The 18,901-nt window shown below is 48.9% G+C and overlaps 1 protein-coding gene across 1 annotated transcript in view; it reads left to right on the top strand.

Moving 5' to 3' along the window:
* NFASC (neurofascin) overlaps positions 1-18,901 on the top strand; it is a 49,219-nt gene that overhangs the window by 14,588 nt on the left and 15,730 nt on the right. The window contains exons 14-24 of the mRNA XM_009879098.1: positions 402-526; positions 1,414-1,449; positions 2,222-2,323; positions 2,439-2,636; positions 3,611-3,681; positions 4,285-4,507; positions 6,429-6,544; positions 7,780-7,984; positions 9,808-9,930; positions 10,530-10,703; positions 12,600-12,614. Of these exons, the coding sequence (XP_009877400.1) occupies positions 402-526; positions 1,414-1,449; positions 2,222-2,323; positions 2,439-2,636; positions 3,611-3,681; positions 4,285-4,507; positions 6,429-6,544; positions 7,780-7,984; positions 9,808-9,930; positions 10,530-10,703; positions 12,600-12,614 (1,388 nt within the window). The remainder of the gene's footprint in view (positions 1-401; positions 527-1,413; positions 1,450-2,221; positions 2,324-2,438; positions 2,637-3,610; positions 3,682-4,284; positions 4,508-6,428; positions 6,545-7,779; positions 7,985-9,807; positions 9,931-10,529; positions 10,704-12,599; positions 12,615-18,901) is intronic.

Below are 18,901 nucleotides of genomic sequence, written 5' to 3'. Positions count from 1 at the left end.
GACTATAGGTTTTATTTACAGATATTTCAGAACATATTGATAAAATGGGCAGGTTAATAACAAGCCACCTCAAAATTAATGTTTATCTGCTGTGAGCAGTTCAGTTTTAATTTCCTTTCCATAGCCAGTTCCCTGATCACAGGACACGAGCCAGTCAGAGGTCAGACTGTTTTCCTCAAAGTGTGATTATTCCAGATATACATTCGAGCACATTCGCTGATTCCTTAGGAAATGAGGTTTCCAAGAATAACTCCACACAGCCTCAGCTGATAAAATCTTCAGACCCAAGAGACTTATTCCTATTCTGTTTGGGTTTTTATACGTATTTTATCAGAGAGCTCAATCCTGCTGCCTAATGTGCTTAGGCACAGTTGCGTGATTATCATTTTCATCCCTTTAAGGATGAAGAAAGAAGACGATGGCCTGACAATATATGGTGTGGCTGAAAGGGACCAAGGGGATTACACCTGCGTGGCCAGCACGGAGCTGGACAAGGACTCAGCAAGAGCGTACCTCACCGTGCTAGGTAAAGTACTGACACAGAGCCAAGCACTTTATTTTTAATACAACAGCCTGACTTCAAGGTTGGACTGAAAAGGATGATCTGTGATCCCAGAGTTGTCCTCTGGAGCAGAGAGAAGCTCAGGGAGGTGCTGGCAGAGCAATTGTTCCAAGGCAAGGACGTGCTGCCTCATCTCAGACTCAGACAATGGCATTGAGTTCGAGTCAAAGACAACGCCTTTGAGACATTAAAAAAAAAAGAGTAGTTATTACGTGTAACTAAAAATATCCAAATGCGGACATTGAAGCTCTGTGAGAACAGTCCTAAATTTGCAAGTGAATTTAAGTGTCAGGGTGCTGAGCAAGGCTGGAAATCCTTGGGAGAGCAAGCGGCAGGTCCCCTTTTCAGTATAGGGGCTGACAAACCCAAGCCTGTTCCCCACACCCACTCACGCACACTGCGAGATCTCCTTGCAAAACACAGATTTATCAAATCCTTGCTCTTGGCCACCTCAGCTCTTGCTGATGTGCCCTGCTCACAGCAGTGCCCCAGCTGGCCGGTGCCCCTAGCACAGACCCACAGTGCCCTACAGAGCTGCAATATGAATCCTGTATCCCTAATAATTTGACTGGGCTTGATTTATTTCCTTTCTTTTTCCCCTAATAGCTGATTAACTCTATAGCAGGCTGATGTTTTCCCTTTGCTGTGTCCTTGTGGTATGAATAAAGGAGTGCAGAGAGGGACTGGAGGTCTCTGAGGGAAGGATGTATCTAGTCTGGTCCCCAGGCAGAGTCGGATCCTTCTGAAATCTGTAACTGTGTGTGTAACTTTATATTTGCCAGGTGCTCCTTTGGCCACCCAAGCTTAATGGCTAAACTAACACCGTTAACATCCAATGTCTTACCTTGCAGCCGTCCCTGCTAACCGTTTGAGAGACTTACCGAAAGGTAATCATCACTAATTCCTTGGGTTTATCTTATTTTGTGCATTGATTTTGTTTTGCCTTGCCAATAACGCCAACAGAAAATCTAAGTGTAGCAGCTGAAAAAGCTGGGAGCTGATGCTTCCAAGTCCTGTCCCAAGTTGTCCTTGAAAAGCCATCCAGATGGCCGCAGCAGGAAGGCGCCACATCATTTTGTGTCCCACAGCGCCGATTCCTGAGTGCGAGAATCACTTTATTTGTACCTGGAAATGGTGAGCCTTTATGGGATTAAAAAAAAATTTAAATATCGCATTGAATCCTTTGACCTTTACCTGGAAAGATGTTATTGCTGTTACTGTTGCTGCAAGAGATGGTTTGGTGCAACCATGTTGGTTGTGACCAGAGAAAGAAACCAGAATTGTGCCTAGAACATTTCTAACGAGTGTGTGATTTTATTGAGGCTTTGTGGCCTTTCTATTTATTTCATGGACAGCCACGTGTCACTTGTTGTAAGATCATATCCCCCTGCTAAGCCACTATATCATGCTTCCATCACCAATAGCATCAGTTGTACGGGGAGCAGGTAGGTTTTTAAGGCCAGGCACGATTAGTACATGAGCCCATTTGTATTTTAAAACTTGCACTGCTCCTCCAAGAGCTGCAGGACGGGAATCGTGCCACAGAGCACGTGTCCTCCCGACGGCCAGGGCTTCCCCTCTGGGGAGAAGCAATGGGAACTGGGACTCCCAGCTCCTGGGACAATCCCAGCCTAATTTGTCTCGTTACTCGGCCAACAGAACGACCCGACCAGCCTCGTGACTTGGAGCTGTCAGACCTGGCCGAGAGGAGCGTGCGGCTGACGTGGATTCCTGGCGACGACAACAACAGCCCCATCACAGGTCGGCCGCCGGACCCTCTGCCCTGCGTCCCTCCCGCTGTCCTCTGCACAACAGAGGGAAAACTCTCCTTGTGAGCTGAGCTCTCAACCTCCCCTGTCTCCATCCTCTCCCCTAGACTACATCGTGCAGTTTGAGGAGGACCGGTTACAACCCGGCGTGTGGCATAACCACTCCCGATACCCCGGCAGCGTCAACTCAGCTGAACTGAGCCTCTCTCCGTACGTCAACTACCAGTTTCGGGTGATTGCGGTGAACGACGTAGGCAGCAGTCTGCCCAGCGTGCCCTCCGAGCGGTACCAGACCAACGGGGCACGTGAGTACCCACCACCCTTTCGACGTGGTCCCTTGACGTCCCTGGCCAACGCTCCCCACGTGGCCTCTTCCCTCGCCGTGCGTGATCACAGCTTCTGGCAGAAATGGATCTACCTGCATGAGGGAATGAGCTTGTCCGTGTGCCGGGCTGTAATTCTGTATTTCACATCCTCGAGGCCGTGGCTGATTTTGTGCAGAGTGGCGAAACTCGGATGGGAAGGATTTATGCAAAGGTCACTCTAGAAGAAGTTGTTGAAGGAAAGTCCCGTTTCACCTTACAGAGAAGCTTTCTAAAGAAAGTCTTTCACCCTTTCTGGCCACAGGAAGCTCAGAAGTCTCTTGGAAAATTAGGCTCAAGTGTAAACTGGCCAGAAGCAAAGGGCAGTTTGTTCCAAAATTCATTGTCCACTGCTAGAGCTGGCCAGGAGCCCAGACCAACGCAGGGGTAAAGTGTGCTCCAGTCCAGGAGCAAGGCTCGGGTCTTCACTCTGTGTGCCCAAGGCTTTGTACGTTGTAGAATACTTGGGGAAATTCACGAGGGGATCACAAGAAAGCTTAGTTTTGCTGCATTTCTTAATTTAACCATTGCGGAGATGTTTCTGCAATATCTGCTGGCATCTAGTGTTGGCTTCCGACATTACACTTCTTGTTTCGGATTTCAAAAGTGTCAAGACTCGACTCCTTGGGGTTCCTTCACAATGGCTGTCTTTCAAAGATTTAGGACATTTTGGGAAAAAAAAGAAAAAAAGAAAAAAAAAAAGAAAAAAGAGGCTCCTAAATAAATGGCCCGGTTTGCAAGAGTTCTGAGAGTCTTGTGTTCCATTAACCTGAATGGGAACTTCTGGAAAAAATCAGGCCATTAACTTCTGCCTTGGAAGTATTTTTGGCTTGCATAGCACAGGGTTTTTTAACCACTCAGATGATCACTTTTTCCAACATTTTAAACTGCATTTTTATTTTCAATGTGATTTTCAGGTCCTGAAATTAACCCAACAGGAGTTCAAGGTGCAGGGACCCAAAAAAACAACATGGAGATAACCTGGACGGTGAGTTCTTCTTTGATGCTTGACCTCATCTTACCATGATGGCCAGAGATGCTGAGACACAGAGGACTCAGCATCTCCAGCGTGTGTGATGAACCACACAGAATACCACAACCTTAGTGTGCATCTACAAAAGAGATGAATGTTAGTACCTGGAAGGAGGTTTGCGATAAAACCAATCACGTAGAGCTGTGTGTGCCAAAGAAAAGATACTGGATCACAGATCCAGGTTAGAGAGGATGCGCAGAGTTTGATCCTTAAGCTGGACTTACGGACCAGCTCTTGATTTTCTTGGTGGACCAGCAGGTGTCGTCCACAAACAAGCCAATGTCTGTGAGGAGGGTAGAAACTTCACTGGGAGTGTGGACTGGAACATAAGGAGATAGTTCTTCATCCTGCCTTGGGTCTGCAGGGCAAGGACTAAGTATGTCTCTCTCTGGGAACCTCCTTTGAGATTCGCTGATTGAGCGTGGAATAAGACCCAGCTGCCGAACAGAACGTTCTGGAGCTATGTGGCAAGGGGAAAAAGAAAAAAAAAAAAAAAAAGAAAAAAAAATGGTTGCTCTTTCTCCGTCTTACTTACTTTCTCTGTTTTGGTCCATTAAGCCTCTGAATGCAACTCAAGCTTATGGGCCCAACCTCAGGTACATCGTGCGATGGAGGCGCAGGGACCCCCGAGGGAGCTGGTACAACGAGACAGTGAAGGTGCCGAGACACGTCGTCTGGAACACGCCCATCTACGTGCCCTACGAGATCAAAGTGCAGGCGGAGAACGACTTTGGCAGGGCACCAGAGCCCGACACCTTCATCGGCTACTCGGGGGAAGATTGTGAGTACTTTCTCAGCTGGAGATCGTAAGTGTTGCAGGGCAGGATCCCACCCCAGGTCAGTGGGTCGGCGCCTGTGCCCGGGATGTGTTCATAGCACTGCTCAATTTGGCACAAAAACCCAGTTCCAGGCGTTGGAAGAAGGAGGCTCGGCCGTTAGATCTGGGCTCTGCCTACATGCCCCCAGTTGCTCAGCCTCTCCCTTGCTCTCCCTAAGACCCAGATAACTCTGAATGTGGAAGAAGTAAGATTTCACTTAAGATGAGCTCTGGATATATTGTAGTAAACTGCACTAAATTATTTGCTCCGACATCCAAGTTCATCTCGGTGCTAGGAATGGCCTAAAGGGCTTTGGTTCATCCTGGACTGGATTCTTGTGCCTCTCTGATAAGGCCCTCAGCTTGGGCTCCTATTTGCAACACACCATTGCCTCAGCTTATCTCTCTTTAAAACTCTCCATGTGGTCACGCAGAAGAGCGGGCAGCTTGTTTAACAACCTTTTCACTTTCTTTCTGGGCTACTGGTATCACCTTCTCTGCCTGTAGCATCCAAGACTCCAAACTACAATTATCCTTATCCTGTTGGGATAATGTGGTTTGCTGCTCACAGCTTTATTTTTCAAGAAATGCATTTTAGTTCCTTGCATTGTGGCATCAGTGGGAGTCCCTGCTTGTGTGACTTTGGGGCTACCAAGAAGTAAGGCAGATAAACCAGCAAACCATCCCCAATTCTAGGCTTGAAGTCAAAGGGGCACAAACAGGGCACAGGAATTTCAAGCAAATCTACAATCCTGGTGCTGAGATAGCATGCATGATGTCCTCTGACTGGGCATCTTCTCCCAGAGGAGACAGAGCAATGGGATGGAAAATGGGCAGAAACGATGGGACACAGGGTAAGATCTGAGCACTGGCAGCAAAACTGAACTGAGCTGAGAGGTTGTTACTGGAAAAGTTCCACAAGCACCTGACTGCCCTGTCGTCTCTACATTACAGGGTTGGTTTTTCCATAGTTTCGTTTGAAAACTTGTGGAATAATTGTGAGTTTGGGGAAGGTCTCAGTAAGCCTGCACAGGTGTGCTTTACGTGGTGGTGAACCAGGGAGACCAAAGCTTTCATATCACATCCTAGACACAAATGGGTTCCTGCCTCTATCCCAACAGGTGGGATAAGTTAAAGAGGAACACCAAAATCAAACAAAAAAAACAGTCCCTGCCCTGTCATGTCTGAATTTCTTCACAAATAACTGCAGATTTCCACATACAAGCCAGTGACCTGTGAAGAGAAGTTAAAAACCCAACTGGATCAACAGCAGGTTCTGGCCAAATTCAGATTAATGGATGTAGAAATTACAGGTAGTTTTATAACTCTTGGGTCTCCCAGTGCCCAGCCAGGGGGGCTGGGTTTGCCAGTGCCCTGCACTCAGAGGAGAGGTGAGCCAGACCCCTTCCATGCTCACAGGATCTCTTACAGCAGCGTGTTGGTAGCCCTGCTATTAACTGGATCATGAATATTCTCATGAAATACAGGGTGTTTTCTTTCCCCTTCTTGGAGAAGCACAATAGGCAGCATTTAAAGCATGCACGTGTCAGGGAGAGAGCAAAGGGGCACGGAGGTAAGTGATGCTGTTTGACCATTTGCACGGTCACAGGGTCTGCTCACCCCAAACGAGGGCGGCCAGGACCCTGGCAACTGGCCTGTCACTCCTGGTTTACATTACCAAGTTCGGAAATCCTCAGAAATGGAATTTCAGGAGGGAGAAAAGGAGATTATGCACATAAAAACGCTGCCAGCAGCCCGGCAATGCCGCGATAAGAAAACCATGGCAAAGGCAAGGGGGGCAGAGGGGCGTCCATCTGTCTGTCCAACCCTTGGGGCTACCGGCAGGTACCTGATGGCCCCTTCTGCTTTATCCCCGAATGCTCAGATCCCAAGGCTGCGCCTACGGATGTTAGGATCAGAATTTTAAACAGCACTGCCATTGCTCTGACCTGGACCCGAGTGCACCTGGACACCATCCAGGGACAGCTCAAGGAGTACAGAGTGAGCAAAAACCCAAATCTCGTCGGCGCTGACGATTAACACAGCTAACCTTCTCACCAGCCCCGGCAGCCCCAGGGACGGAGCTGCGGGCAATGGGGATGACAGAAAACTCTCCTCTGGCCATCACCACCCTTTTGCTCTAGCTGGGGCTGAGCTCTGCCTTGGAGCAGCACCAGAAATGAAGGGCTTTGGTTTGCTCTTCGTGGTGCCCACACGGGGCTGGGGATGTCTCCTGTTGTTACCCCAGGGCTCGGTGCTGGGCTGATGCTTCCCAGTATGTGCCTGCAGGATCAGGGGTGCTCAGGTAAAGCAAGGCTACCCCTTTGCACCCAGGTAGGCTCAGAGTGGTCCTACTTGAGGTGTCTCCTGGCTCTGGAGCTGCTCAGAACCATGGGCTGGCTGGCTTTGAGGAGAATGACCTAATATAGGTACGAACAGGCTAGTTTTTGTGTCATCCCCAGCCTACCTACCTCATCTTTTAATGAACCCCAACGCCTGCAAAGCCTAAACCCAGCAGTTCGTACTAACTGGCAACTAAAGACAGCATGGATCCTGTTTGATCATTTACTGCTAAGGTACAATATCAGTGTTTGTGTACAGAGGAGAGACCCTGTTCAAACAAGCAGAAGTGTGGACGGAGCCCCTTCTATCAGAGTTTAAGATGTTACCGAAAGTGCACGTCCTGCACCCAGTTATAACATTTCAAATCCAATAATCCGCTGGGCATAAAGCACCCTGGGTACTGCTTTCATTTTTTTTTTTTTTTCCTTTGCCTTTGCTCTGTCATTCTGGCGTATTTTCTGAATGAATCTTATTTCTGCATGAAATGAGATTTACGGTCAGGGCTTCGAATGGGAGATTTCCAAGTTCAGACTTTCCTTTGTGCCTGGACACGTTCCCACCTTCCCTCGTACGCCGCTACGGTACTAATCTGGGTAGAAAGAGAGAGTCGCTTGCTCTTTGTAGTCTGAGCTTAGCTGGTTTTGCTCTGTGACCTTCAGTAAGCACTTAACCCCACGCTCAGCCTCTTCCTCGGGTAACACCACTGACCTGCCTCGCTGGGGGGACGTGGAGCTTCATTAATTGCTCTAAAAAGCTTCTGCAGCTGAGAGCTGCTCTTTGGAAAGGCAACGTTTTGCATTGCTTTGCTAACGAAAAAAAAATACAACAAACACGAACAAACAATTGCACTTAAATGGGAAAAAAGCTTCACTTGCCATGCATGTTTCTTGAAGGCCTATTTCTGGAGAGACAGTAGTTTGCTGAAGAACCTGTGGGTCTCCAAAAAACGGCAGTATGTGAGTTTTCCTGGAGACCGAAACCGGGGCATAGTGTCCCGGCTGTTTCCTTACAGCAACTACAAGCTTGAGATGGTTGTAACCAACGGGAGAGGCGATGGGCCGCGCAGTGAAGTTAAGGAGTTCCCCACACCAGAAGGAGGTATGTTCCTGGAGGGATTTTGTGCAGGCACCCATCCCTTGGGCACTGGCTGGGTGAGGTTTGGGTGGTTCGGCTCCAGCAAGAGCCGTGATGCTGCTGGGGAGATGGACTAAGGACAATTTTGAGCTGAGTTTGGGCAACATCGCTGTCGTCACTGCGGGGTCTTGACATCTCCGCAGCGACACGTAGAGCTAATGACTGGAACTGTCTCATCGAGCTCAAAAATCCACTTGAGGTACTAGCTCTTAGGCTGAACAAGAGACACATTTGCAAAGCCTCTTCGGAGGCACAGCACCATGCCCTTGATTTTGCTGCCTGGCCTGCAAATGTCACCGCTCCTCTCCGTGCTGTGGGTCGGTGACATGGGAGCGAATATGTTCGTCTTGCTCAGTAAAAGGCATAAAATCTCTGTAAGTCCTAAATACTTCTGTTCTGAAAGGATGTCACTAATAGCCCTGTCAGGCTTTTAGGGTGAGAGCATCTCGTTCTTCTGTTTAAAGAGCTCGTGGCAAGGATGAACTTGAGATTTTAATTTTCTTGCTGTCAGAGGAGCTATTTATAGACACGCCAATAACTTTTTATCAGAGCTGTACTTTCAGTGACTGGCAATGAATCTTCCTATAGCACAGATGTTTTTGGGACAGTATGTTAAAAAATGCAGGAGGAGAAAATAGTAGAGGCTGCGAGCAAATCCTGGCTCAGCTAGCACAAAATCCTGTGGGGTCTTCCTCTTCATCCTATTTTTTCCTGCTGCACAAGAACAGCATCTCTCATTCTCATCTCCTTCCTCCTTAGTGTTTTCTTGGATGCCATCACCATTTTCTGAGGATTTTTATTGATCAGCCATAACTGAGCTTGTCTAAAAAGAAAGGCTTGGTTCCAGCAGGGCGGTTTTACAATCAGGTGCATTTTGGTGGAGCTGCTTCCCTGAGTGCTGGAGGGAGGCAGGGAGCATTTGGGGTAGCTGTAGGCACACATGGGTGGAATTGATTGAAATAATGGCAGTGGGTTATACTCCTGTCTTAAGGAAAACGTTGATTATTTCTTTTCCTATGCCACTAAGCTGTTTTATTGACTATATATTGATGATTAGGAGACTGAATGATATTCTGCAGAACTTCTGTTTAGAAAACATGAAGCGAGGATCTCTCAGATGTGAGAGCCAAGTTCTTTCCCCAGTTAAGACACCATGATTACGAGTAAACCAGGAGAAAAGTTTAATTCAAGAATGTGTAATGCTTTCCTTCCTTTACTAAAAAAAACTCAGCCATTTCTCGGGGTAAGGACCACTCTAACAGCTCCCTGTTACAGATTTCTACACTGGTAACAACAGAGATGTTTTGCAATTAGAAAAGCTGCTATATTATTTTTCTACCGTTCCAGCAGACAAAGAGATGAGATGTAAATGTTGGGCTGGGTAGGGGCTGTAAGTGAGGCCAGCAAAGCACATGTACGACTCACAGGAGTGGGACCTCGAACCGTGTCGCGGCTCCGCTTCACAGCTGAAGCATATTTTTGCGGGCACGTGGCTGAGCTCAGGGCCGGCGGGCAGCGGTACCTGGTGCTGCTGGGGCTGGGGGTGCATGCAGAGCTGCTCTGCCTTCTGCTCCCTGCGCACGAGCTGCTGAAAAACCCCAGGCTAGCGCATGGTTTCTGGCACTGAGCCTTGTTCAATCGGTTTCTGACCTTTAGTGTGTGTGTGTGTATGAGTGTCTTGAGTGTGTCCGTCAGCCCGTGATGTGTACAGTATTGTAAGGTATGTTATCTTGTATGTTTTTTTTCTCTTCTTTCCCTCTCCTTCCTGGTCCCATCCTCCTCCCAAGTGCCCAGCTCCCCCAGGTATTTAAGAATCCGACAGCCAAATCTGGAAAGCATCAATCTGGAGTGGGATCACCCAGAGCATCCCAATGGAGTCCTCACAGGATACAACCTTAGATATCAAGCCTGTACGTTCCACGTGTTATCTTCTTAGTGATAATAATAAAGTCACTAAATAGTTTCCTTGCTGCTGATTCCCTCCTTACCTAGCACAGAAAGCGCCCCATAAGGAACTGGAGTCTTTAATCCCCAAATGAGGCACGTGTTGGAGAAGAGTCCCAGAGCAGCGCTGGGCACTTAAACTAGGGAGGGTGCGGGTGCTCAGCAGTTCTCCAGACTCAGCCATTGAAGGGAAATAAGTTTGATCTCTGGTTTAGAAAGACCTTTAAGCCCAGTCTGACTGGTTTATGTGCTCACTCAGACACAGGCTCTCAGCTGCAGCACGCTCGGCAGAGCTCAGCACGATGCCTGGGGCAGTGCAGCCTCCTCTGAGGTGCCAGCGCTTGTGCTGCACATTTCCTTGGCCACCTAGAGAACCGTGAATGTCCCCTCTAGCAGGTCCCCCAGCCAGTAAGTCCGCGCTTGTCCCAGCTGAAATGTATTTAACAGCAGGTGTAGCTCTGAGTACGTGTGGTCCCACATGGACTGCCCATAGGTCTTGGGGACACGGTGACGAGGTCTTCCTGAAACAAGGCTCAAGCCACCACGACCTGCCTTTCCTCCCCAGTTAATGGATCCAAAGTGGGCCGAACCCTGGTAGAGAACTTCTCTCCCAATCAGACAAAGTTCACCGTGCAGAGGACAGACCCCATCTCGCGCTATCGCTTCTTTCTGCGCGCACGGACCCAGGTGGGAGAAGGAGAAATCCTAGTGGAGGAGTCGCCAGCCTTGCTGAACGAAGGTATGTGCAGCAGCAACGGCTTCTGGCTTTGCTGCGGGGTTAGGAGGGGGGTGCTACAGGTGTCACCTAAAATCTGCAGGTCAGAGAATGGGGTGGTGCACAGAGCAACGAGGACAAGGCAGTAACTGGTGCACAGCTACTTCTCGCTGCAGAGATAGACAGGTGACGGAGCAGGGCCGAATATTGCAGCAGAAATGCTGCAGAGGGGGCCGGAGGGACCGTCTTGTGCTCTCGGGAACCATCGAGCTGTCCCCCAAGCCACTGGCGTTCCTCGTGTGCCCTGGAGCAAGAGGGCACCTTGTCCTCCTCTTGCCCAAGGTGAAGTTCTAACCTGCTGCTCTGCAGTCTCTCTTTGAGCTAAATAAGGGCCAATGTGGGTGATATTTATGTGGCTTGAAGGGGCTGCAGCAGCTTCGTCCTCTGGGCAGGGAACCCCAGGCACAGCCTCGGTGCCACCTCCCTGTCACCTCATAACCAGCAGCTGGCCTGACCCTCCGACGAAGCCCCAATTCTTGGATTCATAATCAGATGAAATGCCCATTGTGGGGCATTCATCATACTAAGTGAAAGTTCAGGAGCCCCGAGGGAACTTGGGGAGACAAAAGCTGGCTCTTTCCTTTCTTTAGCGTTTGCTAAAAGACCTATGATTTGGTTAGCACTCTGATTTAATGGGGGTTTTGTCTTCTTTCCCCCATCTCCCCCTCCCCAGCTAATGGCTCTGAGTAGGAAAAGTAATTCCTACTGATGACCCAGTAGCAATCAAACGCTTCCCGACACCTCTTGGGTGGGCTCCAGCCTCGCTAATTGACGTGACAGGATGGGAGATGGGGCTGAATATGCTATGGGGGGAAAAAAAAATAATAAAATCAGCAAAGTTACACCCTGGCAAATGTGAGAGGGGGCAGGTTACTGCTTTAAAAAGGCGCTTTGTTGAACAAACAAATCTGCACGGGGATTGGACTGAAGTTGTCAGTGCTGATAGTGGATAGCTCTCGTTTTGTGCAGGTTTGTTTTATTGGGTTTGTTTCTCTACACTGATAAAGGCCACTTTGAGCTGACTCTATCAGGAGACAAAGGGTACAGTGTGGTGAGGGAGGGTTCCCTGGCTGGGGGTCAAGGGTGCAAAGGGTTAAGCAGCTAGAAAAAGTAGTTTACAGTCCAAAGTTAGAGAAATGCAGCCAGGTTTGACCTCAAAACCCGAGGCACAACATGACATAGGTGAGTTCTGTTAATGACAAGCACGTAAGTACATCAGCAGCTCTAAATACCCTCTTTGATATGAAGCTACCTGCTCTAAAGCTTCATGAAAGATGAGTTTGGAACTGGGAAAAAAAAAAAAAAAGGCAAAGAGCAGATTAAGAAAATTAAACCCATTAATGCATTTAGAGGTGGTTTTTCTGCTTGCCAAACTCGTTCACCTGTGAAGTTTAACTAAAATGCATCTCTCTGATGTTCTGCACCAAGGGCTCCAACCCACACAGGGCAGGACGAGCACTTGTGTTGGAACTACACTAGAAAAAATGGCTAAATTCAGAGCGTCGAAACCGATCCGTGCTGGGATTAGGTAGAAACACCTGCTAAAGCACTTTTCTTAATCAACACCAGTGGCATCTGGGCTGCAGGGCTGGTGTGTGTTTAACTGATCTCCATCTCCAGGGGACGTCCCTGCTCTCTCTGCCCTGTGCAAGCGGCGCTGATGCACAGGAGGGTGACGGGTTGTAGCTAATGCATTTATTTCCTCTCTCTCGAGTCTCTGCTGACTGTGTGTAAGTGGTCTCAAGTCTCTTGTTTGGTGTGTTGTGGTTGTTTTATATATTCCTCTTGTTTTTTTCTCTTCCTTTCTCTTCTATGCTCTCCTTGTATTCCCCTCTCTATCCTTGGCGCTGCCCTCTGAAGCCACGCCAACCCCAGGTACCGTATCAGCAGGAGGAGGTAACAGGCATGGGGCAAGGCTCCTGGGCAAGGCTTGATCCAATCCGCCGGGTGCTGGCAATTAAGCATGCACTCCATTAACCCTTTCAATGGGAAAGTGAAGCATCAGGAGTCTAAATTGGGTATACGAAATGACGGCGAGTAAGAAAAACCAAAGCCTCACAGGCAGAAGGGACAAGGGCAGGCTCCATGGGGGGGTTCTGCAAAGATCAAAATATCTCTGAGCGGGGCTTAACAGCCTCCCAGATGCCTAATAACGGCTAAACCCGCCAAAGACTGCAGCTGCCACGGACTGTGCGAGCAGAAATGAGAGTCCAGTTGCCCTGTTAAAGAGGGTTTTTTTCATCCCAGGTCTGCACAAAGCCCTCTCCCTGTTTAAGCCTCAAAATACAGAATATTTGCCAGCCAGCCCTGATTCACTGCTGCCCATTCAGCACCTATGGACGATTCTATTTAAACTGCATTTTTTTTTAACCCCTGGGAGCCCTGTGTTATTGCAGGGGAGCAGTGGGGCCGTGCTGCAGCGTCCGGGCACCACGAACCCTCTGGGACTTTCAGGGCTGCCAGGGCTTTTGTTCCAGGGAATCCTTTTTGTCTCCAGGTGCCCATTGAAAGGGTTAAGGACAACGTTTGCGCCACAGCTGTGCATGTCTGCATGCGAAGCTATTGCTGGCTTTGCCCTCAAATTTGCATTGAAGCAGAGAGAGAGAGAGACCTTTTCTTGTAACAGGGATGGGGAAACGTGGGGCGGGGCAGCATCTCTACCTGCTTTCGAGAAAACCCAAATCCTCAGTTTTACCCAGCGTCAAACCTTGCGAAGTCCAAAGCAGAAGCATTACTGCAAAGTCCCAAGCAGAAGCATTACTTCTGGTTGCCCAAAGAAGGACACCCACCTCTTACAAAAGCTGCAGACATGACTTTTCCACCTACTCCCCCCTCTCTGCCTCCCTCCTTCGAGCCAGTATTTCAGCCCTGTGCCTCGGCTGGGCAGGGGGCTGGCGGCAGCGCCGGGGGGGTTGCAGCAAGCCCAAACGCCCCCCGAAACGCTGCATAAAAGCTTTTGGTCTGGAGCACCAGTGCTCATTTGCCCCGTGCCAAGGGCTCTGTAAGAGGTTGTGCTTTGCCTTTGCTGGACGCGGCCTCTGGGGCTGCCCAGGGAACTTCTTTGGGAAGATTCTTCCCGAGGGATGCAGGTGCAGGACTTGCTCTCTGCGCCTCTAGGTCTTTGCTTTCCGACTGTGTAGTTTCTCTTCCTTTTATTTTGTTGCAGCGATGTCTCTCTACCTAATGTTGTGTGGTTTTTTTTTCCCTTTCTGAATAGATGCCAAGCTTTTTCTTACTATAATTTTCCTAAAAAGAAAAAAACAATATAGAAAGAGGGGATAACAGATTGGTCTGCTTTGGGCAGTGGGAAACTGAAAACGAGCATCACCTTTTGGCTTAGAGGATTTCTCTTCTCCGAGTCCAGGAGGGCTGTTTTGCTGCTCTAACTTGTACTTCAGCCAGGGTTTTTAGCTTATCCACAAAAATCCGGATTTTCTTTGTGGATCGAGATCCCCTTCTAAAGTACTTTTCTACTTGCCGTGGATATTGGTGAAGTTTGAAAACACAGTGTGATCTCTTTATCCCTCCAGCATCGTATCATGTCAGGCATAATTTCTTATGGAAATTATGGAAACTCAGTGGAAACTAGATGAAACATTTAAAAGCTAATTCTACAAGAGAGCCCACTGGTCCCTCCTCTGGGTCTTGCTCTCGGTGTCATTTCTCGTTAGGACCCAGGGGTGGGCGCAGGAGCTGTTGCACAATTCAAGGGGTGTTTGTCCCGAGAGCCCGTTTCTCTTCCTAACAAGCGCGGGGTTTGCCCGAAATACCGCTTGACCTTTCTCGGAAGGTTCGTCTCCGCTCAGTGACCTAGATTTTTGTAGATTTTTATTTTTTTTTATGGATTCAGAGTGAAAGTTGGCTTAAATTGCAGTAAAACGTTCTTTGCCGTGGGCTGCTGGCACTAAAAAAAAATAATAATTAAAGGGTCTTTTTTTTTTCTAGGTTAACCTTACACATACAGGGTCAGAAGTGTTTTGTATGTCTCTGAGAAACTGGACCAGCTTGATGAAATCAAAGTGAAGGGCTGAGACTTTCCCTTAGGAAAGGCTTTACCTTTCCTACGCCAAAGCTGGACAAAGGGAAGGGTGATATGGGAAAGTACATCTAAAAAGAGCTCTCATTTATGCTATGAATGAAAAAAAAAATAATCAAAACTAGATCCTATACTTACCCCTGTGTATGGAAAAACTGCTTCAGGGACCATAAAGAGTATTGGTCTTAGACTTTAAGTAGAAAAACATTGACTTTTCTCTGGTCCCTTCTTGTCTCTCCCTAATTAAGAATTGGAGGAGAAAGCTTCTATTGTTCATTTTAGAAATGGAGAGCAGCAGAAACAGAGAGAACTGCTGACCACCTCGCTTTTAGAGGCTCCTCAATCACTCCTTTCTATTCTTGAATTTCTTATAGCTCTCAACAGCTTTGGAACACTTTATGGCAAAGACTTCACAATTTCCTTCTGTTGTTAAAAACTGGGACAGGGTGAGAACAACAACAGCAACAACAACAAAAACTCTGAAAAAATCTATTTGGCTAATCATCAAAATTCATGAAAAATTAATCAAATTTCTCTAAGCCTAATTATTTTGTAGACACACCCAAGGGAAAGCTGTTACTACAGCCTAACAACACATTAAAAGCACCTTTAAATAATTAAAGAGCAGCATGGATGTGTATTGTTTCCTGTATTTTGAAAAAAAAGAGGTGCAAATACTCTCTGAACTGCTGCCCTACTTGGAGAAGGACTCAAGTCCTTCTTGTAAGAAGCTCCCTCTTTAAATATCCCCCTTTTAATCTTCCTCTTTGGTTTTTTTTTTGGGTTTTTTTTTTCTAATCACCTGAGCCTCACACAGTAAGGTTTGGACTCCTTTTTACTGGTCCATTTGTGGTTCAAGGAGCCAGGCTGCAGCAAAGAGCACGGCCATCCCCCTGCCAGCAACTCTCTCGTTACTCGGGCTATTAATTGCTCCAGCCCCTGTCCATTAGAACCGCGTCTCCCCTCCCCACCATGCCCCTCAGTCTCCATTACCTGAACGCGTAATGCATCTTGTAGACACAAAAAGCAATCTCTGCCTTGCAAAGATGGGGCTTACTAATGATCTGAGCGGTCGTTGAGATGTTTTCTGGAAGATGGGCCAGGCTACGGTGTGAGCAGGAGAACAGGAATGGGCTCTTGCTGGTTTTTCCTCTAGGTTTTCCGGGTGTGCTGGGGCAATTTCAAGCCTGCTTGACGTGCTGAGTTTCAGGGTGCTGCTCTGGGAAGGTGGCCCCTGCACCACCTCCTGCTTTCAAAGGAGGGAAAATGCTTTTTTTTCCCCCCATCACACAAATGCCAGGTGGTCGGTGCTGCGCCTGAACTTGAGGCAACTGTTGCCAGAGCCCTTGAGTGAAGCTCACGGTGGGAGAGCAGAACAAAAAATTCTGCTACTCTGCAAAGCTCAGAAACATTCCGCCTCATGAAGTACCACAGCCATGTTTTTAGGAGGATGCGTGTGATTGATAGGTTTTCCAAAAGAGCAGTTCTGGAGACGTCAGCCTGGCCCTCCATCTCCCCATCGCCCCTGCCTTGTGCTGCAGGAGCGGTGATCTGTCACCCCTTAATTAGCCCCGACATAGCGGGCAGCAAGTGGGGAGCCAGGTACCCAGGTTGGGACTGCTGCCCTGTGGTGGGGTGCCCTTGTCTTTGGGGGACACTGGCGTGCTCTGATCTCCATCAAAAAACGCCTTTATCTCCCCCCAGAGTGAAGTCAGCTCTCGTTAGGGGACGGATTTCAAAGCCTAGGAAATTCCCCTTATCTTCTCTCCCTTAAATCTCCCAGCTGGGCTTTTCTCCTGCATACATTTCATATTTAAACACAAATGAGGCTGCAGCTTTGACTCCTGGGGCAGCTTAGGACCAAACCCCCCATGGCCACAGGAGCCCGGGCTGGTCCATCCCATCCTGCAGCTCAGTGCTGCCCATCCACCCCTCTCCAAATTATTGCTTTCCGGGATCTCCCAAACCCATTTTTTACCTGTTCCTAGTCCTGACAGGATCATTTTTACCCCTCAGTGCCAACATCCCCTCCTTGATCTCACACAGGGACCCGCCTGAGCACGTGTTATCCTAATGGCATGCAATAGTCCTGCTCCAGGGATCATTCCCAGTAGCGTGCTGGGACGGTGTGGGCAAATCCTGCCTGGCATCCCAGTGGGCCAAACCCAAGCAGCACAGATCAGAGCTGAATCGCTTCGGGCAGCGCGGCATCCCAGGAGGGTCTTGACAGTGCAGCTTCACCTGCGAGCGTATCTGCAGGTAATACATAGAGATGATATCTTACACGAGGGATAGCGAAGCTTTGACTTATCCCAGATAATCTCTTCCCAGGCCGGGTCTAGAGGAGCATTACAGCTGACTCTCTCCTTCTGCTAAAGCCATTACAGCAGGGCGAGGTGATGCCGGCAGCCCGCAGAGGTGCTGTGCAGATGCAGAGATGTGTAACAGGCTCAGGAGCTGGTGGAGGGGGGGGTGGATGGGCTGTGCTGGGTTTTCTGCCAGCTCCTGCCTTTCAGCCAGTTCCTTTGTGCCTCGTTGGGCCCTGTTGTCCTTAGAGGGGAGCCAGGGATTCGCAGGGGAGATGCCGAGACTGCATTAGCTGACAATTAGTGTCTGTGGCGCTGTTTGAGTGTGCACGCTGCAAATCTACTGAGGAGCTGCAGCTTAATCTGGTTAATGGTGACATTAACCTAGTGACACTGATCTCTCAACTTTCCCAAAAAAATCCCAACACCCAACAAAACCCCACCCTGCTATGAATCAGCAGAGTTAATACTTCCCAACCCAGCTTGTAGCCTGAGGACACAGCAAAGCCCTTAGACCAGAAAAAGAGATGCAGAACCTTAAAACCCCCCTCTTGCCACGGCTGGGTCAGGTCAGAGAGGGCTTTGCTACCCCCGAAACACCTGAGGACAAAGCTGTGCCACGTCCCTGTCACCACCATCCCCGTCCCCCCAAGCCCAGGTGGGGCTGTGCAAGGCGGGTGCTTTCTGGCGCTGCTGCATGGGGGTCCCACCACGGAGGGGACACGCTGCTGCTCTCCGGGCACCCGCGTTGGAGTGGGCTGGCGTTCTGGGGACGTGCCAGTAACTGGGGTTTTGTTGCAGCCACGGTGGGTGGAGAGCTGGGCTGCGCGACCTACTGCTCTTCTCTGCTTTTGAATCTCTGGCATGGCTGAGGTTTTAGGGATTTGGTCCTCCTTGGGGATGGACTTGGTGGAAAAGAAATTCCTGGCTTGGTTCTGGGACACCTTTTAAAGTATTTTCCTGGAGCTATTCGTGTTTGCGGGCGATATTTAAAATAGCCAGTCTCATTTGCCTAAAGGGGGGATTTGTAATCCCTTAATCAACAGTAAAAGTAAATATAATTTAATGCAACCATCACAGGGTAAATCTCCACTTATTTCCCTTAGGTAGTTTAAGCAGCATTTCAGCTGCATTTTCTGCTGGCAGGTTTTCAGGCCAAAGCCAATGCACTCCCCTTTGGTGGTGCTCAGGACCCTCCCAGTGCATAAAGTGCACATTAACTCCTCTGTTCTGGAAATACAGCACAGGTGAGGTGTGGACTGGAGCTATTTAGAAAACAAATTGCTCAGACTTTCCCCCCTGGACAGCTTGGGGTGTGCCAACCCCTTTTCTCCTAATTTAAATGTAAATTGTGAGAGGCAGTGATGGCAAAGTACCATCTATCACTCACTGATGAGCTAAAATCCACATTAATGCTAAAGCCACTCCATCAGCACACAGGGGTTAGTACAGGGAGCAGGAAAAAGACGGCTGAGCAGCTCAGAAATGCTGGAGGTGTAGTCCAGGGGCTGCTGAATTAATGTAACTGTGCCTTGCCTGGCCCATGAAAAATGAGATTATTACGTTTTCTGAAGAGAGAAAGCCTGTTTCTTATTTCAGGGAGCCCTGAGTGCTCTCGGTGCAGGGGGACGCTGGGGCGAGGACAGCCCCAAACCCCACTGACTGCCCCCCTTTCCATGCCCTCGGTGCGATTCAAGCCGGGGGGAACACCGGTGGCAGAGAGAAGCAGGTCGTTCGGCCCCGGGGAGGGGATGCAGCTGTGGGTGGTGGGTGCACCGCAGCAGCTTTTTGCCCTCGGCATCACTCCCTGCCCCTCGGCT

This window comes from Apaloderma vittatum, unplaced genomic scaffold, assembly GCF_000703405.1.
Source record: "Apaloderma vittatum isolate BGI_N311 unplaced genomic scaffold, ASM70340v1 scaffold28011, whole genome shotgun sequence".
Classification (NCBI taxonomy): Eukaryota; Metazoa; Chordata; class Aves; order Trogoniformes; family Trogonidae; genus Apaloderma; species Apaloderma vittatum.
Note: the sequence above shows the minus strand (reverse complement) of the source record. Positions and strands in the feature narration are given on the sequence as shown.